The sequence below is a fragment of the Melitaea cinxia genome, chromosome 1 (genome assembly GCF_905220565.1).
Source record: "Melitaea cinxia chromosome 1, ilMelCinx1.1, whole genome shotgun sequence".
NCBI classification, from domain to species: domain Eukaryota; kingdom Metazoa; phylum Arthropoda; class Insecta; order Lepidoptera; family Nymphalidae; genus Melitaea; species Melitaea cinxia.
In genome coordinates, this window is record NC_059394.1 from 15,095,720 (window position 1) to 15,121,522 (window position 25,803).

Genomic DNA, 25,803 nt, shown 5'->3' on the forward strand with positions numbered 1-25,803 from the left:
CAGATATTGGTAAATGACACCCGTAGAAAAGCCTCATTTGTTCAAATTGTCACTCACCAAAAAACACAAAAAAATCCGTATCACGTACAAATAATACACGGTTACACTGTAAAGATACTTTTAATACAGGAAGACTGACTTTCATTAAGATATATGGAATGGTTTCGACAAAAAAATAATTGTAACGTTTAAAATTGTTATCCTCATAACTCCTTCATAATCGATGATAACGATATACAATTAAGTATAAAGACATTGCATACAAAAATAATATCCAAAGTAGTTTTTCATTTGGCGTTGGTGCAGTTTTCACACGCTTAGCCGGTTAGAACACTTTGACCATGGCCCGGTTATGTCAATTGACGGTCACCAAATATTCAGAGAAGACAATACATATCGTCGACAAAATGCTATTGATGTCTTACCCACGTAAAAATTTAATTAAATTTATGATTCACAACACAAAATACGATAACGAGGTGTAGCACGATATACTGTCCTAACATCACAAACGTACGATACTGACACAGAACTATCGGAGGATAGGATCGTGCCCCAGGAAGCCTCGCTCACTCACACACGCACGCAGACACTTAAACAGCTATTATCACGGTTTCTTTAGGAAAACAATACTACATTTAAAAAATGTCGACAAAAATCTAATAACCTTAAAATATAAATTACGAGTACATCCGTAACTTCGCGTTTCGCTTAAAAAATAACGGATCGGATATAAAAAAAATTTCGACCGCAGTTCTGAGACGAGGATACCTCGCCACAAGTGACATGCGATGCTCACACCGTCACACGTTAAGTTCGGTTGAGTCAAGTGAGCGCTCACGCGCGCTAGGCTTCGTTGGCACTCGCAGGAGGGACTAGACGGGAGGGGGAGGACGCGGGAGATACATACACGAATATTACACAATTTACTTGTATACGACGATTGATACATAACGTCCGGACAATTTCAAAAACGATACTGTAACGAGACCGAATAATAAAATGATATCCCCAAGGAATGTTAATTTTACTGTATCCCCGAAAAACCCTTTATATTCCACTGCACACTTAACCCTACGCGATTGCAAAATATACTAATGTTCGATCGAACTACAAATTTTCAGATCCCCGTTTGACAGGCTCCTTTCTAAAAGGCACTATACGAATATGATTTAAACAAAAACTCGATAGTAAAATATATAAAAAACGGACCTAAAATATTTTTTTTTTATCATCCTCAATAATACCCTAACGCTATTTTATATTTTGGAATTAACCATTTTATATTTTTAGAAAAGAGCCTGGTATATCTGAAAAAAAAATAATATATATATGACATAACAAGTGTTTAAAGTCAGACTTTTAGCTTTTATAAAAATAAAAGGTAACAATTATTTGCATATAGTAATATAATATACAACTAAATATGTATTTACATATACATAAAAATATTTTCATTTAATATACACATAAATAATACTTTATATCAATCGTACAAGTTGCCCGAATTGAATCGACTGTCGTGACATCAACTTATCAAAAATTATAGCTGCTGCAAGTAGACAATTTAGTTTCCCAAATACATATATTTTTTATTATTCTAACAATTTTCTTTTTATTATATATACATTTCATTTCATATCATATGTATATTGTTTTTATTCTTCTAATAAGCACTATAAACAAGCCTATTGACGTTATAGCCGCTACTACAATTATTATATAAGAAGCGAAGCAAATAAAAATCGACTAAAGATAACAAAATATTTATTTTAGTCAAAAATATTTTTGTCGATGGCGAGTCAACATCAAAAGAATTTCTTCAACGAGGGCAACTCAAATATACAATTCAATTAAACAAAATACAACGTAAAACGTAAAAATACTATTTGGTATATTATATAGCAGATATCTAGCCCACATACAATCTATCGAAGCAGTATATCTACACCGACACTGACATATAATCGTACACATATATTAGTCAAAATAAACCAGTCACAAATCACAGTCGACATAAATTCTCGATTTTACTAAGTCTTGTAATTTATATTTAAAATAGTAGTTAAACACATCAATTTTTATATACTTAAAAATATAATCGAAAGAAAAGCCCAGTGGAGACACGAATAAATGCTTTTAGACAAATATGTACGTGTATAAATTTGTTTTTCAATTCGTCAGTATACATAATCCAAAACGACGCAAGTCCCCCGGCAACAGTAGCGGCGCCTAGATGCCGCACATGGCGGCCAGGCGCGCGCTCAGCTGCACGGGGAACTGGTCGGCGAAGCGGCGCCAGTTGTCGTCGCCCACCTGCGCCTTGAAGCCGTGCAGGATCTTCGTGAACATCTCCTTGAGGTCGTCCTTGGGGTGCGACCACGACGCCACGGCGTCGCAGAAGAACATGAAGTCGGGCACCACGCCGCCCGGGTTCACCTGGATCATCTGGCAGATGCCGCGGAAGGCGGAGTCCTTCTCGTCGTTGTCGCGGATGTTGCGCAGCGACGTGCACCTGCGGGAGGCGGGCGTGCGGTGGCTGTGACGTCGGACGAGCGGTACGAGCGGTACGCTCGGGCCCGATTTATACAGCGACCGTGGGCGTTTATTCGGGTGGTATTTCATTTTTTTTGTAATATCATTCCGACTTTTTTATTGGCTTAAAAAAGTACAGTTTAATTTTAAAAAAATATTTTTTTCCTTTATATATTTCATGTGCAAATACACCTCCTTGTACCCTCTCGACGCCTAAGGTCGCAGTAGATCGAAATGAAAGCGAATTTTTGTAACGAAATTGGACATAGCGAAATGTACTTTATGTCGATTGCGTAAAGTACAAACAATGGCGTACCGTAATGGCGGTAATGTTTGAAACTATAAAACAGAATTGCAATTTATTTATTTATTTTTATTTCTATTTGTACGGTACACGATTGACTTAAAATCACTATACTATGTTCAATCACACTACGAAAAAACCGCTTGCGTTCCGTTTTTAGAGAAATGTATATTGAGCCTTAGGTACATCATTATATTCTAACAACTTTTGGTGGATTTTTAACCGTTCACGGGCAGTCGTGAACGATTAAGGTAGGACTGAGGAGTGTAAGCGATTTTTGTTATGAAAAGTAGTCCTATGTGATGATCTATAATGCAAACAAAAATCTAAATCCTCTCATTATAAAACGAAAGACTTATGTGTAAAAATAATAAAGCATTTTAACATAACTGGACTAAATACGCATAATTATATATATAGTGAGTACAGGATTAGTTAAATGATAAAAGTATTAAATGTCCAATATAAAATCATATTTAAATATACATCGAATAGCATGTTCCAAACTGAAAGCAAACACAAAAGAATCTTAAAAAGAATAATAAACGTGTACAATAACGAACGCTCGCGGTATAATCTTACGTTACGATTTCGATTTGTCTCGCAGTTTGGACAAAATAAAAATAATTAATATAAAAATTAGCATTTCATATATATATTTAGAAAGCGGATGGTGTTCAACACACACAGTACAGCACTGAAAATAAGATGTTCGAACGAATACCACCCCATATATCAGTGATACTCAAAGTGTGGCCCGCGTCGTACAATTACATGCTGGTTGAACAAAAACGGGAAAACTAATCGGGTAAATAAATATAACATTAACAAGCCACGAACAAACACCATCCACGATCGAAATAATAGCAATGAAAAACTTATTCGATATTAAAACGTAATAAGTAAATATAAAGTAATAATAAAAAAAATGTACTACAGACCACTGGCGAACGAATTGATGTAAAACGGGTGCGACGTCGTGGGGGCACACATAACCTAGCCGACCGATAGTAATCGCTACGCCACGACAACCACGACAACCACGACAACCGAGAACAAAATTAATAAAACAAATCAACAAACCATTCAAAACATAGTAATTACATAATTATAGCAACAAATCGGTGTACGAATATAAATAATCATAACATCATTCTAAGTACAACTGAAACACCGGCTCACACTTTACTAATGGCACTACTCTGCTGTTATATTTACAATACACTCCAAACTAAAAATAAATAATGATTCAAATGCGATGATCGTTCGAGTTAATCGCTGGGATTAGCTGTGTTGTTATATCTCGGAGCTTGTTTATAATATATAGGTGGGTGGGGGTTGCGTGTCTTTGGGAACACAAACGTATAATTTATTAAATTAATTAATATATTTTATTAGTTACGAATACATAGACGTACTCATAAAATATTAAAAACTAATTTAAAAATTATTACAAACGGAAAATCTATATAATTATGATGAACACATGGTAACACAAAGCAGTGAAGAAGATATGTCAGTCATGGCTGCCACCAAGGATAAATCTCAAAATTATTCTAGCAAATAACAGAAATCATTTAAACACCAATGTGTATGTATACAATGTCTGAACGTTCACATCACTTACCTGTATTTTCAAGAAGTGTTTTAGGCGTGTTAGGCCTATTGATGATTTCTACAAGATTGCTCAGTACTAGAGGAATATATTTTGAAGTTTCAGGTCCTGAAAAATGCAATGTGTTGTAAGTATTTTCTTAGGGATAGAACATTTTAAACTGTTATAAATGTAATAACATTAGATGCTTGAAATAACTTATATTTACTTCAAGCATTTTGTATCCATAATAACGAAAATATTAAAAATAATAGTAAACGAGAATGAAAAATAGAATGATCTTTATCTTACATGTGTATAGAAAATGTTACAGAATACCATAGGTCACGATAATTGATCGATCATCTACATTCTACACTATACTTTTGATAAGGTTCATTTCAGATTTTGTAATGTTTACCAACAAATGGAACGCAATTTGGTCGCAACTTGTCTGTATTATACTTAGTTCGCAAAAATAATTTAGTGTATTAAATAGTTATTAAGGTTACTAAAATACTGGATAATACAAAAATACCGATCGCGTCTGTATATTTGGATGATTACAATAAATATTTTTGAAGCATCTCATGTTCTCGACTAAAGCTATAATTGCGGAAATCCGCTAGTAGGGAAAGTGCTTCTCATCCAAAATATAGTACAAAATGAATCGCCTTTTTATAGAACTAGGTTAGCAAAAAAGCGTACGGCTCGCAGCTTATAGAAGCCCGCATCACAAGCGCGTCTTCGAACCTACCCCCAATCCTCCCAGGAGCTCTGGTCACCTTACTCACCACAGGAACACAACACTGCTTGAAAGCAGAATTATTTAGCTGTGATCTTCTGTAAGGTTGAGAACTTTCCCTAGGCGATCTGCTCTAGATTTTGAGCAGAATATTTCCTACTGCGCCCTACCTCAGTTATATCACTGAGGAGACTTCAATGGGGCGAGGGAGTGAAATACGATGTAACAAATCATAGCAACGGACCTAGCTTGATACTGATCTCGCCGATGGCCCAGGTGGCGTTGTTGCAGACGGATATGAGCTCGGGGTTGAGGTTCATGCCGAGGATTGGCAAAAACTCGGGGATGTAGGGCAGCACGTGCTGGAAGCACGCCTTCGTCAGGTCGCCCAGCAGCGCGAACGACGACTGCCGCACCTACAACAACCGCACGAGCTCCAAACATACACGCTGGCATCTGTTCCTACGGTAAGCAACTTAATGCTTGTTATAGGTAACAGTCGACTGATGTAGCTACATATAAGGTGTTTTACATGTGTTATTGATCACCTTCCACGTGAAAAGAAGTTATAGCCCATTTTTTAATTTGACTTTGTTTAAATAGACGAGCTACTTTGATAGATTCTTTCCGCATGATATCTTTCGTGAACGCGCAAACACAGCTACAATTTACAATAAAAATATTCTACGAGAAATATATTTCCCTTAATCGACATTTTTCAGGGCTAAAAAATAGTATTGGACGGTTATGCAGAAATACGTTGCCAGAGTAGCTCATATATTTAGACGCTGAGCAGAAAGATCTACAAACTGCAACAGGTCGGTCGCTATATCAAACACGCGAACTCAAACTACCTCATCGACTCGAAGTTGCTTCACGTAACTACCGTACAAAGTCACACGTCGCTGTGTACGCACACTACACGCGAGATAAAAAATTGTCGCGAGTGGTTGTAACAGATCACAATTTTCTTTAAATAAATATTGTAAATATTCTAAATCATTACCAGTTAAGAAATAAAAAATTAAAAATCGGATGAGAGAACGACAACGTAATAGATAAATTTATTTTGACACAAAAAAATTATTTACATACTTTTTTAACCGACTTCCAAAAAAGGAGGTTCTCAATTCGACTGTATTTTTTTTTATATATGTTACATCAGAACTTTTGCCCGTGTGGACCGATTTCGACAATTTTTTTTTTTAATCGAAAGGTGGTGTGTGCCAATTGGTCCCATTTAAATTTATTTGAGATCTAACAACTACTTTTCGAGTTATATCTAATAATGCGTTTTTACTTGCCGCTTTTTTCGTCGACCTACGTTGTATTATACCGCATAACTTTCTACTGGATGTACCGACTTTGATAATTCTTTTTTTGTTGGAAAGGGGATATCCCTAGTTTGGTACCATGATAAGGAAACCAGGATCTGATGATGGGATCCTAGAGAAATCGAGAGAAACTCTTGAAAATCCGCAATAACTTTTTACTGGGTGTACCGATTTTAATAATTTTTAATTTAATCGAAAGCTGATGTTTGTCATGTGGTCACATATAAATTTTATTGAGATCTGATAACTACTTTTTGAGTAATCTTTGATAACGCGCAGTTACTTGACTATTTTTTCGTCGAACTGAAGTCGGTTTTTTTTCGTTTGCGAGCAAACACAATTATTAGTACATTGTTCTATCTAAGTTACTATTCATTTTATGTTACAACTTAGTTCTTTGATTTCTACGTAAGCTAGTCAGATTTTCTTGGTACTTAAGAACCTGCACACTTTCCTTTTTTTTTTAAATAGTCCAACAATCGGAACAATCCAAAAAAATAAATAAGAAGCATTTAAACAGAAAAAAAACAATGTTATCCAAATTATAAAATCGTACAGATAATTAAAACGGTACCTCTGGCATGGGATCCTGCATACACTGATAAAGCAATTGCATTAGATTAGAGTTTAGCACTAGATGATTAATGTGACCATCTAATCCTTCTGCAAGACCACTTAGCAAGTCTAAAGCCACTATCATGAAATCTTTATCCGGTGCTTCAAACTGTTCTGGGCTCTGACTATTGGCCTGTAAATAATAACATTTTATATAAATACAAATAAATGAAGTAATTTAAAAAATACATATTTGTTTCATTTTTTGAAACTTAATTAGCCTGAATTAATTTCGACAACTCGACGACAACTATTCATTTAATTTTAGACAAAAATAGATCTACATATAAAAATAAAAGATATAAAAGAAAAGATAATAAAACTTATTTTAATAGTTTTATGTTACTTCGTTTAAACATAAAACTTACAGAAATATATTCTAGCACATACAGCTTTCGGAACTAAAAAATATATTAATAACAGAATTACAGGAAAAGCTATTAAACATTAACATATAACACTTACAATATTTTGATTTAATGTCTGTTCTATTAGTGATACGCATCTCCTAAAGACTGGTTCACAGTATGGTAAAAATCCTGACTGCAGAGCTGTGGCGACTGATGACAAACACTAAAATAAAAGTTGACGTATAATAAATCACATACAACATTTAAAAAAATGAACACCTGATTTGACAGTCAAATATAAACTATAATTAAAAATTATTTTTTGCTACAATAATCTGATAAAAAACTTCGCATTTAGGCACCATTATACGTAATATTCGTTTCAAACAATTTATAAATGACATTAAGATTGGGAAGATTTTAAATATCATACAAAAAACCAGTGATAAATTGACAAACTTTTTGATTTTGGTAAAGTGAAAAATGTTAAATCAGAAAAGTGGTAAAAATAATTTATCAATATTAAATATGGGCGCACCTCGAGTAAAGGAAACAGATCTTTATCTTCATCTTTCAAGACATTCCATTTTGTTATTAGGGGCGGCATCAACAGGTCAATGTACTCGGGCTTATTCAAATGATGTCCGACTGAGTCAGCAAGGGTACCAATAGCGTCATACAGTATCAAAAGGTTTTTGTGTTGATATCGGCTGAAGGCATAGACGAGCGTCTGCAGTATGTGGCCCAAGTATGGAACGAGTTCTGTGCAAGCTTCTTCCTCCAATGTGGCGAAAGCGGAGCAAGCCGCCTCTTGGACACGCTTGTTGTTGTCCAGTACGCGTTTAAGAAGCTGAAATAAAGTAGGACACGTAAAGACAATTTCTTAATAAAAGTAGTCTTGAGACAATCAAATATAATTATCAATCTTAAATTACTGATATAAAAGTTTCAAGTACATTTGATAAATTTTCAATGGACTCTCCAACGTCTGTGTCTAGAGTTTTCGAGTATTAATATCAAGTTAATAACTCTGAGTAAGCGATCTAATTGGCAAACCTCAAGGCGTTTTAATTTAAAATAAATTTTAATGAAACAGCACGTCAAATCCATTGACCCTGATTGTTCCTACACATCTGTTAATGATTGTAAGACTCGGTAGGAAATTTATATGCCAGCTGTTCTCAGTATCAGGCTTGTTCAGTACTTACTAAATTAACATTTGCTACTAAATTAACATTTCCTACTAAATTAATATTTGCTATATTTGTGCTTATACAAATATTTATTTCCGTCTGGTTGTTAGTCCTTCTGTGTCTCCCCACCGTGCCTCGGAGTGCACGTTAAGCTGACAGTCCCGATTGTTATCATGTATACCTGATAGCGATCGTTAGTCATAACAGGGAATATATCCGCCAACCCGCATTGGAACAGCGTGGTAGATTAAGCTCTGAGTCTTCTCCTACATGGGGAAAGAGACCTATGCCTAGCAGTGGGATATTACAGGCTGAAGCATTCATTGTAAGAACATAGGTGTGAAAGCTTATTCCGAATTTTGTATATGTGTGTATGCGTGCGTTCGTGCGTACATGGGTATGTGTGTACGTGTGTGCGTGTGTGGACGCTCACCTCGGTCATGACGGGCCGCAGGTAGAGGTCGTGCGACTGCGACACGATCCAGTGCGAGTAGCGCGAGAGCGTCCAGCAGGTGATGGCGCGCACCAGCGCCTTGCGCTCCGCCAGGCAGCACACGAGGTAGGGCACGAGGTCGGGCAGGTGCGGCACCATGCCGCTCATGCAGCCGTCCGCCACCGCGCCCACCGCGAGGATGCCGCTCTCCTGCACATTGGGACACACTTGTCAATGTAAATGAAATAAATAATTGGATATTTGTGGAAAAAAAATTATGAAAAGCGTATCTTAATTCGTGCAGGAAATCTTTCTTCGGCTTTTTTAAATTACGGTTAAATAAAATTTTAAGGTGCAGTTGTACGCGTTCCATAAATTCCCCTAAACACCGGCGGTTTGCGAGTTCGGTCTCGCTCGAAATAGATATTTGTATATATTGTTGCTGTCGAGTATGACTATAAATTTAATATTATATATTAATTTTAACTCGTTTTTTTTTTTTTTTTTTGTAATTACACTCTGCTCAATTCAAATTTAGGAATTAAAGTCACCAAGAAATTGGGTGATCATTCACCCTCGAGTGCAACTTTACTTCTACCCACTCATATGCAAACGTTAGCTTTACGTCTCGTACCTTAATGACCCAATCGTCGTGGAACAGTGTTTCCTTGAGGATGGGGAATAGGACGGGCAAGAGGTCGGCTCCGAACACGTTCGCAAGCACGTCCAACGCGGCCGCGCTACACTTGCGCAGGTTCCAATCCGACAGCGAGCCGTCATCGTCTCCGCCGTCCTCTTCATCGTCTGATTCGCCGCCGCCGGACATATTGCTGTCACCTGCACCGGCTGAGGGAATTACAATCTTCAATGAGTCCATTCAAATTTTCATACACGACGACGAACACTAGCGACACGGCATGGCAAGAAATAAAAGCGTGTAGTCTTAGGTTCTGGTTATTATCAAGGTCACCTGATTATAAAAAAACTAAACTAAATATTAAAAAACTTAACTAATAAAAATAAATCATCGACAGAAATGTTTAAAGCAAACATAATACACTAAACAAAGATATAATCTAATATCTCTAAACTGTAACACGAGGTCGAGGAAAAGGGTTCTTCATATTTTATAAAAATCAAGGTAAGATTTTACAAAATTTATTAACATTACAATAACACATATATGTATGTCCATTTTGTTCGATAACTTGCCGCCATTTCGTACGTAGGGACAGGATTCTGTTGCTGTAGAAATTCTGGGACTTTCATTAAAAAACCGGAACAAGTAGTTGTAGCAGTTCTCACTTGATGTTAACTTTACACTACCCAAAGAATTCTGGAGACCGAAACAGATGGAAATTTGAGGGTGCATGAACGGGGTTATACGATGGATGGATTAAAACTTCCCAGTCAAACTTTTTCAATTTTTGTCATTATGAAATACCACATCTTTTCTGTTGATCAATTCTGGCCACTTATTCTCAATTTCTTGCTTAAGTCTCATCACCTGTTGAGAATAGAAATTCGAATCGAGGATTTGCTCGGCAGTAAAATCTCATGATGAATGATGCCCTTCCAATCCCACCACACACTCAGCATTACCATATTGCATGTCAACCAGGGTTTCGCGATAACATGTACAGCTTGACCGACTTTTGACTACGATTTCTTTCGTACATTCTTGTCAATTTCTTCAAAAATGGGTCGATATCATTACGTCTTCAAGAGATAGTCGCAAATAATAATATATAATAGATAAGTACACGGTGCATTAGGTTTCATTCAGTGAGTTCATGTGGCACCCACATAGCTTTTTTGTATAGCCAGCCTTTTCAAACGGGTCATAAGTGCTTTATGATAAGTTTTAAATCTTGAGCTATATCGTACTAAAATGTCGATCAAACTCCACTTTTTCAAAAATGCCGTCAAGTTTATTCGTAACTGACTGATTTTAATTTCTCATCATACTCTTATTTTTTACTTTTAACCGACTTCAAAAAAGGAGTAGGTTCTCAATTCGACTGTAATTCTTTGTTATGTGTGTTGCTTTTAATTAAAAGATGGTGCTTGCTATATGTACTTTTATAGTTTTCCGTAAAAATGTGCATTTAATTAATTATTGTTGGCCTACCTACGTTGTTTTATTTGTCGATGTAAACAAAATCGGTTTTTTCGTTTGCAAGAAAACTTAATAATTATTTCTTTGCTTCGTGTCCCATACACGGTCCTGAACGGGTGTCGGTGTATGTGTGATTGTTTGTGTTGGTAGTTGTTGTGACAGTACTGGCACTATGTGGCATGGATGCAGCCTGTGAGCCTGTGTGTGTGTAGAGCAGTCGTGCTGTTTCTTTTTGCAGCCAAGGAAGCGGCTTTTCTCGCGAAGCAGATGGTAGACTGATCCGGTTGAGCCTTCCTTAAGTGAGATGGATGGCTCGAGGAGGAGGACTTGAGACCGGACCGCCCCTCTTAATTTAAGGTGCTCGATGAATTGAAAGTGTGGAATGCTCAAAAAAATGCTTCACACTCAACGGAATGTGAAGCATTTTTTTGAGCTCTCACAGAATAAACCGAAATTGATTTACAAAGTTAGGGTTTGCGGAAGTGAGAACAAAAACCAAATAAACCTTTGTAATTTCTTTGGGATTTACTTAAAATTTTATATTGAAGTGGTTCTTGGCATCTTTACGTCAAATGATTTTATACTTTTGCCTATTTCCATAAACAATATGGAAGTATAATTTATTAATATTTTTGATAAGGTGATTATTTCTTCCATCAGTTATCTGATTACCACATCGGTGAGAAAGTTTTGTGATTTCATAGCAACGTGATTGGGAACAGTATCACAACGAGTACAGAAAATTAGACTCAATATTGTGAACGGGCTGCTTTATTAAATACAATAAATAGAAATTTATAGGCAATTCTGGTTTTTTTATCTATGTATATTTTAAAGAAATGTTATATCCAACGGTTTTTAGTTTATTTTTTTTTCACGACGACTACAACATCTACACATACGGGACTTGCAGCGATTAATGGAGACGCCCGCGACCAAAGCGTCTACAACGCTATCACAATATCGTGATTATCAAAATGATAATGCGATAAGTCCCGTGTAAGTAAAAATTTCAACAAATCAGTACTCTGGCTGTAATCGATGTTTTTATTCGCAAACACTACATAAATTTAAAAAAATGTAAAGTTTAAAACTAATTTTGTACTGAAAAAAATTAGACACAAGTTTAATTTAAAAATAAGCGGGCAAGAATGTAAAAATTCGAAAAGGGGTTTAGGTCAAACCAGACGCGAATCATCAATAATGTTTGCATAGTAAAATAAACTCTTGCTACGAATCTTAAAGTAGCATTATATGAACTTATTCATATTGAATGTAAAAGTTTTTTTATTATTTTTAAATAAGTAAAAGAGTCATAGATTAGATAGCCATAGATTTACAATTAATGCGTGAACCAGTTACCTTAACGCAATATCTTTGTAATCATAACTCGATTATTCAAGATAAATAAAAGTAATGCTACTTATAGTTTTTTTTCTCTATTTCAATAACATAGAGATTAAATAAAAATCGATCACTAATATTTAGTGTAGCCTAGTAATAATCTATATTATATATAATAAAATGGTAGGGAAGTCAAAACTGTACATTGAATATTTTTTTAAAAGAATACTTGGGGTGCGATCTACAATCGCTACCGAAGCCAAAAATATAATTTTTAGAATTTTTGTCTGTTTGACTGTATGTATGACTGTATGTGATGTCCGGGATAAACTCAAAAAGTACTGCATAGATTTACTTCAAATTTGGCACGAATATTATTAAGAAGTCGGGTCAACATATAGGCTACATATTATTACGCTATCACCTACGGGGAACGAGCAGTGACCCTTTATTTCTTCAACGCATTCTGTAACAACGCGTAATCTAACGACGCATATTTGAATGTTGTTGTTATTATGTTAATAATCATGTAGGCGAGATTAATAGTTGTTTTTTAAACGGTTTTATTTAGCTCACCCCGTTTGTTTTATTTTTTATTTATTATTTATTCTTGGGTCAAATTTAGTAATTCAAATTTCACCCTCTTCCTGTCCGCCTGTGCGATTCTTCTATCGCACATTAAGTCGATAATTTGTAGACAATTGACGTGCCCCACGGTTTTATTTTAGTCTAGTCTATGCATATGTTTATAATTCCCACGACTGTATCTATTTTATTATTTTTTGGTTTTTAGTACATTTATCTTAAACATTGCAATGTATGTTTAACATAAAACCGTTTAACTTAAAAAGTTTTTTTACCTATTTTTTACAGTACAGAATAAATAGTAATAGAGTTTGTACAAAATAAACGTTGACTGTTAATATTTTTGTTCGGTATTTATTGGTTTTATTATTGCTTGCTCTTCTTCTTCTTAATTTATATATTTTCATGTCTCATATAAACTTAAGTGAGATGTGGAACTAGCTAGGTTTTTTTTTTACTCACACACAGCCATTTATTTTATGTTAAAATCGTGTAAAGTCATAAATTAAATTTGTTATAATTTTTTACCATATAACTGGACTTTCTGTAGATATGAAATGTAAAGAAGAACGGGTAAATGAATGTTATTTTAAAAGGTATAATCGTAGGTATTTTTGGTGCTGTATAGCGTTCACGCAGACGACGTCGCGGGCAGCAGCTAGTTTAAAAAATATATACATTGTAACGTTATACGTACATTATTATTATTATTAATTACATATTTAGGTTATCTCATATAATCATGTTTTTGACTTATCATAAATAAACTCAAACGACATATCTGTCATAATTATCTGGCAACAGCTACCTCGACGTTATGTACAGACCTACTACTACTACTTAACTGACTTTTATATGTGTACATATATTATACCATCGTTTTAATTATGTGCTTGAATATTTTTTTTTTAATATTTGCCTAGATTAAAATTAGTTTTAACATATCACATTCGTTATAAGTTTAAGTGTACTAGTTCTGTTTTAACAGCTATTTGTAAATACCTAGTCCAGCCATAAGTTATGTTACCAATGAAAACGAAAAAAAAAACCGACTTCAATTACATCGACGAGTAATACAACGTAGATTGACTAAAAAAAATAGTCAAGTAACTACGCGTTATCAAAGATTACTCAAAAAGTAGTTATCAGATCTCGATAAAATTTATATGTGACCACATGATAAACATCAGCTTTCGATTAAATTAAAAATTATCAAAATCGGTATACCCAGTAAAAAGTTATTGCGGATTTTCGAGAGTTTCCCTCAATTTCTCTGGGATCCCATCATCAGATCTTGGTTTGGATCATGGTACCAAACTAGAAATATCCCCTTTCTAACAAAAAAAAAGAATTATCAAAATCGGTACATCCAGTAGACAGTTATTCGGTATAATACAACGTAGGTCGACGAAAAATGCGTCAAGTAAAAAAGCATTATTAGATATAACTCGAAAAGTAGTTGTTAGATCTCAAATAAATTTAAATGGGACCAAATGGGACCAAATGACACACACCACCTTTCGATCAAAAGAAAATTTGTCGAAATCGCTCCACCCAGTCAAAAGTTCTGAAGTAACATACATAAAAAAATACAGTCGAATTGAGAACCTCCTCCTTTTTTGGAAGTCGGTTAAAAATGCATTTTTTTTCAATAGTAACGTAATATTATTAAAATTTATACCTACATATTTATTAACGTCTCAGCAAAAAATAAAAAAAATTTCTATTCGAAATGGCTATCTTTAGCTTTTATACAGGCTTTTAATCTGTTTGGCCACGAATCCATGGATTTACGCACTGTTTCCAAGGGAAATTTCGCCGCTGCTTGCTCCAAAGACTTTTTAAGAGACTCAATGTCGCCGTGTCGTTTACAGCAGGCCATGTCCTCTAAAACTGACCATAATTCGAAGTCTAAAGGGTTGAGGTCTGGGCTAGATGAGGGCCAGCCCTCAACTCTTATAAAGTCCGGAACGTTGGTTTCAAGCCAGGCTTGGGTAGTTCGTGCCTTGTGACCAGGTACAGAGTCTTGCTGGAAAGTCTACGGTATATTTTTAAAAAGTGTATTGCTGAGAGGTTTCACAACATGATCCAAGACTGTATCTTGATACAGTTTGGCTGAAGTTTTCACTCCTTTTTCACAAAAATGTAGTTTTGTGACTCCTTGATAAGACGCGCCCCACCAAACCATCACTGACGCAGGATGATGACCACGTTGTACCTTTTCGACAACTTGAGCAGTTTCTTTAGAACTGTGAGCGTACACTTTATCATTTTGCTTATTGTAGTGTTCTTCAATCGTGAAAATTTTTTCATCGATAAAGAGGACATTTCTGTGCCTTTCACCTGCGTATCACGACAGAAGGCGTTTTGATCGATCCACTCTCTTTAATTGTAATGATTGATTTAGGGCACATCCTGTATATCGGCGATAAGCACCGAGCTTCAGGTCTTGTTTTATAATACTCATCGGGAATCTTCATTTCTCGCGATTTTTTGCTTCCTAATGAGATTTCGACGAATTTTGGCTTTAACAGCATTAACAGTCTTTGTAGTTCTAACAACACGCGGCCGCCCCGATTTTTTCTGTTCTTCGACAGACAAAGTGTTTCTGTATCTGTTTATATTGTTTTTTATCTGTACGATATACGAACATACGGCTGATACCAAGCTTTTGAAGTGTCTGGAATATGATCGACGGCTCCATACCTACTCTGTGCACGGCGATCACTGCAATCCTATTTTCTTTAACACCCCATTCCACATTGTAATTTGATAATGAACACAAAAAAATATGTGATAGGCACAAAATCGAAATAAGTTTTAAAAATAATATACGTGTTCCAATTTCAAAATAATTAAAAAGTTGAAAAAACTAAAAGTTTTTATGTAACAGTATTTATGGCCAGACTGGTTATAATCAATAACAAAATGTCACATTAACGACGCTGTAGATTTATACAAATTTATAATTGTAATAAGGAACTAATAATAATTTCATAAAAATAGTAAAAAAATATATTTAAAATTAGTTAAATCGATATAAAACTTGAAAAAAAAATCAAGTATATTAAAGCTAACAATATACTAATTAGAAGTGTATACTACACGCCTATTGTCGCGCACTATTATTATCACGTAAAATATTAAGTCACGTTTCGGATAAGGTCAAAACCATAAACATTGCTTAGTTTTGATAACAAAATATATGCTAACTTGCTGTACGCCGCAGTTTCGTCCGTGTTGATTTGAGGAAAAAACGTACTACAATATTATATAGCCCATAACATTCCTCGGTAAATACTTAAATAGACTATCTAACACAAAAATAATTTTTCAATTTAAACTTAATTCCTTATTGAGTAAGGTTATGGAACATATGATTATAAGTCTTATGAACAAAGAAGTGATAATTAATGCAGGTCAAATTATGCACATCATTTAGTTCCAATATTTATGTTGTAATTTATCACAGGTTCACTGGATTAGAATATGAGCGGAGTTATTAAAAGATTTCGGTTGTCTTGTCTCTTACACGTATAAATACAGAAAAGTTACTTTGTTTCGTTAAAAGCTTAAATACCTGGAGCCACCATCTACAATATCTTTTTTTTGTTATCAGAAGCGTTTGATAAGTATACAACGTAAGTAGACGAAAAAATAGTCAAGTAAATACTGATTATTAGATATAAACAAAAGACATCAAATGTTTCACAGCTAGGAACATTTTGTATTGGAAAATGAAGTTGTAATTTTTAGTATTTTCCGTTACTTAGTACTTATGTTTTTCATTATTTAAACCTTCCCCAAACTTCCACAAATATTGAAAGATCAAAATTCGCCAAATTGGGCCAGCCATTCTCGAGTTTTAGTGAGACAAATGAACAGCAATTAATTTTTATATATAGATAATTCAATTACAAGTAAAAATAATGTCAAAACTGATATAAAATTGCAACATATATGACGTCACACTAGGTAGGGGTGTCACCTCATAAGTGTAACCAACGGCAGGAGCACGTAGACGAGTGTCAGAGCGATGCGTTACCGTTGTGCTTGACGGTGTGCGAGCGCGGCTTGTGGAAGCGCGGGCGGATGTCGGAGTCGCGGTCGGGCTCCGCGTCGTCGGCGTCGTCGTCGCGGTCGCCGCGCAGCAGGCTCACGTCCATCTCGGAGTAGCGCATGCCGCGCACCAGCACCGGCAGCAGCGCCGGCAGCCGCGGGCCCAGCATCTACCGATACCACACCACTGATATGCACTGTACACGTAACATACGCATGCATGCGCCTAAACATCGACGGTTCGGAATGGATTTATTTACATTTGTACAATATTTCTTTCAGGTTTGGATGTTTGTCTTTGTAGGTCTCCCTACCGTGCCTCGAAGAACTCATTAGACCGTCGGTTCCGGCTGTTATCATATATACACCAAATAGCGATCGTAACTCATAATCGGAATATATCCGTCAACCTGCAATGGAGTGGCGTCTTGGATTACGCTCCGATCCTTTTTCTACGTGGGGAAAGAGGCCTATTTCCAGCAGTAGGATGTTAAAGGCTGAATTGTATATAATGTCAATTTGAGATACCAACCAGTTCACAATAATATTTGACATATGAAACTTGTTTTCACAACAATAAACAATTTCAATACATATCGTTTAAGTGAAATACCTTGATTTTAAACTGATTGTAAACCTTTTTGAAATTTTTGTGCCACAAATTTTTTGATATTTAGCTATTAATCATAATCACCTCTTGTTATTGTTAAAAAAATTATAATATTTTATGTAGGTGATTTTTAAACATAAATCACAGCCAGTAATATACAGTTACAGATTCATGTGGTCAATAGATGTATGGATGACAAAAAAAATTAATAGAAGCATTAAGGGTTATATAAAAAGTCAGATGTGGGCACCCAGTCCTAAAAAAAGAATTATTACATATTTTTTTTCATCTATTAGCTATTACATACCTAGCTAAGACAGCCACATTAGTGTCCTATACCACATTAAATCTATACCATTTTATGTATCTTTATATTAGTCAAGAGTAAGTATTGACATGATATGCCACTTTAAGCTTATGCACATAAAAATAGTTATTACAATTTATTTAAAAATAAAAATTAAAAACATAACCTTTTTAATTTGATATAATATATGTATTAGCTGACTCGGCAAACCTTGTCTTGCCGCTAAACGCTATTTAAAAATAGGGGGTTGGTGGTAGAAGGGTGAAAATTTAGGGCTGTATGTATTTTTCAACGCCAAATCATAATAAAATAAAAGATAAATAATTTGTCAAAAAATAAAAAAAAAATCAGGTTAAAATTTAGGGAGATGAAAAATAGATGTTCGATTCTCAGACCTACCTGATATGCACACAAAATTTCATGAGAATCGGTCAAGCCATTTCGGAGGAGTTTAACTACAAACACCGCGACACAAGAATTTTATATATTAGATGTGGTAATATTTAAAATAATAACAAACAAAATCTGTGAACTCTGTATATCGTGTGTAAGCAAATTATAAGTCAGTGTTTTCCATGATGATTGAACAACATCAACATAAACATGACATAAAATGTCGAAAGATATACATCAATGCTGTTTAATCATTATTAAAGAGCAATAAAAATTACTATGTCGTTTAAAAAATTTTTATAACAATATCACTAAGCCATTAAGCCAAATGAATGAATAAAGAATATATAGAAAATGAATATACAAAAAAATAACATCTTATTTTTAAGAACAAATTTGTTTTGATGGTAAATATTTCCATACTTTAATAATTGTCAACCTTTTTTTTTCAAATTTTGTATTTATAATCTCTGTTTTATTATTGTGTTGTTGTCATCTTTGTATAAGATTAGTTTCATTTATGGTTTCGCTATCTGAATGCAAAGTCCGATTATGTAACAATAAACTAATTTTTGGGAAGACACTGTGGCCTGTTAAAGCTTTTTTAAGCTATCACGGGTCGCAGGACTTCTGGATAGTGTAAACTACATAATTTGAGCAAAATAAAAACTATTTTATTTTTTATTTATGATAATTTATAATTTAAAACTCGTTAAATTAAAATTAACTTTTAAATAAAATTAGTGATTTGAAAACTAATATAAATTTAATAAATAGAAACTAAAAGCATAATAATATTTGTATGCTATTAAAAAGAAATACTATTAACAAAAAAATATACTAACCTCTCTGCAGACATTCTGTTCAGCAAGTGACAACCAGAATTCGCATGCTTCTAAAGCAACTGCCTGCTGAGGGTCTTGTGTGCGCATCAACATGTACTGTAGAAATTTAATGACAATTACAAAATAAATAACAATAAACCAAAATATAAATCAATATTGTGTTTGATCCATATGCAAACATTTAATTCAATTTTTTTTAATTTGTAATGGAAATGAATTAAAATATACTTATTTATTGCAGAATATATGTTTGATATCAAAATTTAATTACCTCAATGATGTTAGGTAAATAAGGAATGAGACGGTCTAGTTGAACTTCTAGAAGTAAAACTAAGGCATGACAAACATTCTTTCTAACATCTGTATCTTCATCTGCAGCCAGGTGAAATAAATTCTGTAATTGTCAATAATTTTATAGACATGTCTTCCATATACTTTAGATATTAAAAAATAAAGTAGAAATATGTTACCTCTAAAAAGGAGTCTATGTGTAGCATCAGAGCTTGAGTTCTGCCCATTATAAAGTAATTGACACAAGCAATAGCATGACATCTTATTTTAGGAGATGAGTGTCGGAAAAACTGTAAGAACTTAGGTATCAAAACATTTAAAGGTCTATTCAGGGCATCACTGTCCAGTAGTTCAGCGGTATCTTCACATATTTTCTGTAAGGCTCCAAATGCACCCTAAAACATGATTTAATAAATAACATTCACACTAAGAAGTAACCATTGATAATAACAAATATTATCGATTTTATTTTATTTTGCTTAATTTTTCAATTTACCTCACAAACATTGTAATCTTGTGAGTCGAGCATTTGACATAATGCAGGCAGTAGCTCAGGCCATGATGTCAGCTCTCCTTTACTAGCAATAGTTGTTATGATAATGCCTACAGTAGCCCGGATCAGTGGAGAGGGGTCCCCAACAGCAGATAAGCATTCTCGCTTTATAAACTCTGCTACTTCTGGTAAAAAGCTATTATAACGCGCTTTTACATTGTTTTTTAAAATTAAACCACTTAAGGACCTTGTGGGTTCCTCTTCAGATGTCAAATTTGTCAATACGAATATAAGGTAATTGTTGAAGTCGGGATATTTGTTTAATTCTTCCAATTTCTGAGATTACATTGTTATGGAAATCCAAAGCTGTCAATGACTGTCATGTCGGAAAAATCGATTTTATTACGAGCATGAAAATGATACACCTACCCCAAAACAAATGATATATACAAGAAATAAACTTTAACTATAATATAATTTTCAAGCAATTGTAACAAAATAAATAATAAAGCATTCATATTATACAAAAAACATCCACGCCGATATACAAATTTGTTCGAAATTCTGAAAAAGGATACTTGTTGAACTGCTCTCTGCGTTGCAGTGTCTGGTGATTGAGACTCCTTAAGGAGTGTAAGTATTTGTCTTAATCCTTCTTCTTCAGGTTTCCACTCCATTTTCATAATAGTTTTACGAAAACGGTTGTATTTTACTCAGTTCTATGGAAATCAACCATGCCAAAATTTGACTACTCAGAATTGCCCGATATTAAAAAGAAATAGTCATAGATTAAAAGCATTGTGGAATAACAGTAATGTATCTAACAAAAAATATATCAAATAGTATGCCTATTTTATGATTTTAAATTTTTAAGTATTTTATTTATATGTGTACAGTTTTACCAAATCAAAGAATTTAAGCTTAAGTCAACTATTTACATTTTATATCGGAAATTTGATAGCTATTTATTTTATAGTCTTCTGTATTGTTAGTGATTTTGGCAGGAACGAGGAATAATAATAAAGCTTTTATCTTTTAAACACTTTTTCTTTTTATTTTTTATATTCTTCATTTACATAATTACCACTTACAAATCTTACCTTTACTATTATTATTACAAAACTGCCATAGACAAAAAAGACATCCTAAATTCATAGAGTGATAATAACATGAATAAACTTTTGGAAGTGGAACATTGTCCTTTTCTCAACACTCTCCCTCAATGTTACAATCTTCCAAACCCAACAAAGTAACAAACTTTCTAAAATGATGAGTGGTTAGAGGCTTTGTCATTAAATCTGCTAACTGATTATTTGTAGAAATATAATTTACCTTAATGAGTCCCTGTTCTACCTTTTCCTTAATAAAATTGTATTTTATATCAATATGTTTGAGACGTTTCTGATCAGGATTATTAACAGTCTTTATAGTGCTCTGATTATCTTCAAAAATAGTTACATGTTTCAAGTTAACATCTACATCTTTAAGTAATTTCATTAACCAGCAAGACTCTACACAACTTTCACACAAAGCAACTAACTCAGCCTCAGTAGTACTTAATGTCACAATATTTTGTTTTTTAGACTTCCAAGAAATAGTATTACCATAAAGTTTAAAAACATAACCACTAGTAGACTTTCTGTCCATGCTTCTAGCAAAATCAGAATCAGCATATCCTACTAGAGTATTATTATTATTAACATTACAATTGGTATAAGTTAACTGATAATTAACTGTTTGTTTTATGTATCTAAGAACTCGCTTTAAAGCTTTTACAAGTTTTACACTAGGTTTTCCTTGAAATCTGCTTAAGTATGAAACAGCTGTAGCTAAATCAGGTCTAGTGCTAACCATACAATACATTAAAGATCCTATGAGTGATCTACAATAGTTTTCTAACGTCATGTCTAGGTCAGTGTTTATGTCTAGTTGTAAATTAGGATCCATAGGTGTGTCAATGCCCTTACAATTTTGCATACCATATTTCTTTAAAACATTTTGTAAATACTTAGTTTGATTCAGATAGATCTGTCCATTTTGTTTTAATATAGAAATTCCCAAATAAGTTAAATTATTACTTCCCATATCTTTCATTCTAAATTTTTCTGACAAATATCTTTTTATTTTTTCTATTTCTTTATTGTTAGGTCCAAAAATTAACAAATCATCAACATATATTAATAAGTTTATATCTTTCTTATAATATAAACAATAATCATTATTAGATCTTTCAAAACCATAAGTAGTTATAACTTCGTTAAATTTCTCATACCAATATTTAGGAGATTTCTTTAATCCGTATAGTGACTTATTTAGTTTTAATACATGACCATCTGGTATATTTAATCCCTGAGGGGGCTTTAAGTATACATCTTCATCTATCCTACCATAAAGAAAAGCTCCTTTGACATCCATTTGATGAATATTATAGTCTCTGTGTGCTGCTACTGACAACAACACTCTCAATGTTTGCAGTTTCAAAACCGGTGAGTAAATGTTTTCTAAATTTTCTTTTTGCTGGAATCCTCTTACTACCAACCTTGCTTTACATATTTCCTTGTCTCCAATATCTTTTCTAGTAAATATCCACTTGGTATCTATTAACTTATTATTCTCTGGTTTAGGTACTATCTTCCATGTTTCACTCTCTTGTAGGACTTTCATTTCTTCTGATATAGCATTTTCCCATTGCTGTTTATCTTCTCTGTTCTGTATCTCTTCAAAACGTTGTGGTGCGTCAGAATGAATCGTAAGTAAAGCATATAATATATCTCCTGTATCTTCATTATCATCTAACTGGTAATCTGTTTGCCATTTAGGTTTTCTAATATTTCTTCTAGGTCTCTCCCTGCTTGCTAGCTCCTTTTCAACCTGTCGGTCTTCTAATTTTTGCACTGCATCTTCATAAACTTCTGTGTTTTCTTCACTGCATGACTCTTTATTCTGTTTCTCTTGTGTGTTATCTTCTGTATTCTTCTCTGTTATTCTCTTACCTTCTTCTTGTTTCTTTTCAGGTGATTTTTTTCTTTCTTCGGGTGCTTCATCTTTTTCTTCTACATCTTGGTAAGGTAAGTAAATTCTTGGTACATATTTTTCTTTAGGTTTTTCATCGAATATCACATTTCTTGCATGTACTTCCTTTTGTGTTTCAGGATCGAAGAGTATGTAACCTGCTGGAGCATATCCAATCATAATCATCTTACGTCCAGTGTTATCAAGCTTCTGTCTGCACTCTTTTGGTACATAATTATATGCTAAACTTCCAAATACTCTCATGTTTGACACATTCGGTTTTCTTCCTTCCCAGAGTTCACTTGCAGTATGGTACCTGTCTGCTGATGGACTTCGGTTACTAACATATGCTGAGTACAATACAGCATCTCCCCAAAACTCTTTTCCTAAAGTTGAATCTAATAAAATTGTTCTGGTCTTTTCCAACAACGTTCTATTCATTCTCTCTGCTACCCCATTCATTTCTGGATTATATGGGACCGTGTACTCCAATTTAATTCCTTTGTAATAACAAAAATCTTGAAATTCTTTATTTACATATTCCTTACCGTTATCTGATCTAAGTTTTAAGATGTTCCTATTAAAATGGTTTGTAACATAATAATAATATTGTTTGAATTTACTAAAAACTTCACTTTTATTATTTAATAGGTATATCATTACAAAATGAGTATAATCATCAATGAAGGTTATAAAATAGCGATATCCATTTCTTGTTGGTGGGTTAATTGGCCCACACACATCTGTATGAACTAATTCTAAAGGCCTGGACGCCCTACGACCCTCTCTATTAAATGGTTGTCTTGTCATTTTACCTGTCACACACTGTTCACACAATGTATCATAATTATTTGTTTTTAAGTCTCCTAATCCATTTACCATGTTATTTTGTTTTAATAAACTTAAATTTTTAATTCCTAAATGTCCAAAGCGCCTATGCCACAAGTTAACATCATCAATATTAGTGTAGTCACATTCCAGTTTATCTATTAACAATTTGACTGTATAAAGTGAACCTTCTTGATTTCCTATCATGGTAAGATCATTATAGTTGTATACTCTAATCTTACCTTTGTAAAATTCTACTCTAAAGCCATGGTTTTCTATTTTAGATACTGACAATAGGTTCTTTCTTAAATCAGGGACATAATAAACATTTTTAATAGTAAAATAAGACTCTTTTCTACCAACAAAACATTTTACATTAATATTACCTATGCCAATTGCTTGTAACATGATACCATTTTTAGCTGCTGCAATTATTTTAGGTTTACTTAATTCTATGTAATCTATAAAGAAACTTTTATTATTAGTTAAGTGATCAGAGCAACCTGAGTCTACACACCATGTAGTGTAGTTACTTTCATTTACATTCACCTCACTAATACACAGCGGTGCCTCCTCTTCTTCAAATGTTGACAGGAATGTGTGATGGTTCTTTTCATGGTAGTGTCCCCTATATTGTCCTCGTCCTCTGCCATGTCCACGTCCTCTGCCATATGGCAGTGGATATCCACGTCCTCGTCCTGCATTCAGGTATTGTCCTTCTTGACCTTTTTGTCCGCATCCTGCATTACCTCCTCGGGCTGGTCCGTAACGTCCTCTCCCTCTATTATGGCATTGAAACTTCTTATGGCCCGGCAAACCACAGTTGTAGCACAGGAAAGCATTGTTGACAGCTGTTGTCGCCTCTGATTTTGTTTTCTTTCTTTTCTCCTCTTCCCCCAGCAATCTCTCTTTGACAAAGTTGACACTAAGATCAGTCATAGTTTCCAAAGTTGTTATTATTACTTCATAAGATTTCGGCATACTAAGTAAGATGTAATTCACCTTTTCTTCCTCTGACAGGGTGGATCCTCCGTTTTTGAGTTGTGTAAACAATTCCTCCATTTGTGTAAAGTGTGATTGCAATTTTTCATTTTCATTAAACTTAATTTCCATTAATTGTCTTCTTATAAAAATTTTACTTCTGGTATTTTTCTTCATGAAGTTTTCTTCTAATATCTTAAGCATCCCATATGCCGTTTTCTCGTCTTTTATATATTCAATATGACTGTCTGCGATGGAGCTTACTAAAATGCTTACTGCTCTTGTTTCCTTTTTTATGTTTTCTGTTTTGATCGCAAAATTCTCACTTTCTATAGCATCTAAGCATTCCTGCTCTTTTAATATAGTTTTCAATCTGTATTTCCACGTATCGAAATTTTCTCCTTCAAACTGTTTCATTTTAAACTCATATTGTCCTGACGCCATTTTGTTCTTTCACGTTGTGTTCGACGATATTTTTCTTTTTATAGATTGCCGGAAACTGCAGAGAACCACGCTCTGCTACCACTGTTAGTGATTTTGGCAGGAACGAGGAATAATAATAAAGCTTTTATCTTTTAAACACTTTTTCTTTTTATTTTTTATATTCTTCATTTACATAATTACCACTTACAAATCTTACCTTTACTATTATTATTACAAAACTGCCATAGACAAAAAAGACATCCTAAATTCATAGAGTGATAATAACATGAATAAACTTTTGGAAGTGGAACATTGTCCTTTTCTCAACATGTATTAATATAACGTTTAGCTACACTTTTAAAGGGACTTTTTTAATTTCCTCCTTTAATGATATAAAAAAGTAATCACCT

The 25,803-nt window shown here is 33.9% G+C and overlaps 1 protein-coding gene across 2 annotated transcripts; it reads right to left on the reverse strand.

Moving 5' to 3' along the window:
* Positions 1-1,750: 1,750 nt before the first annotated feature.
* Positions 1,751-20,919, reverse strand: LOC123670150 (transportin-1). Of its 2 annotated transcripts, XM_045603669.1 has the most exons (16): positions 20,729-20,919; positions 20,153-20,417; positions 19,836-20,051; positions 19,637-19,759; positions 19,366-19,461; positions 17,210-17,380; positions 13,989-13,995; positions 9,738-9,907; positions 9,104-9,313; positions 8,016-8,327; positions 7,587-7,700; positions 7,087-7,260; positions 5,423-5,594; positions 4,467-4,562; positions 3,781-3,856; positions 1,751-2,515 (listed from the first exon to the last, which is right to left on the reverse strand). In XM_045603669.1, exons 1-16 carry the CDS (start codon positions 20,830-20,832, stop codon positions 2,233-2,235), a joined length of 2,589 nt encoding a protein of 862 aa, XP_045459625.1. In that variant the 5' UTR covers positions 20,833-20,919; the 3' UTR covers positions 1,751-2,232. The 2 variants fall into 2 exon arrangements, with proteins under 2 accessions (XP_045459625.1, XP_045459618.1); XM_045603662.1 differs by lacking the exon at positions 13,989-13,995 and having other exon boundaries at positions 9,738-9,940; positions 17,197-17,380; positions 20,153-20,485; positions 20,728-20,919.
* Between the last annotated feature and the right edge of the window lie 4,884 nt (positions 20,920-25,803).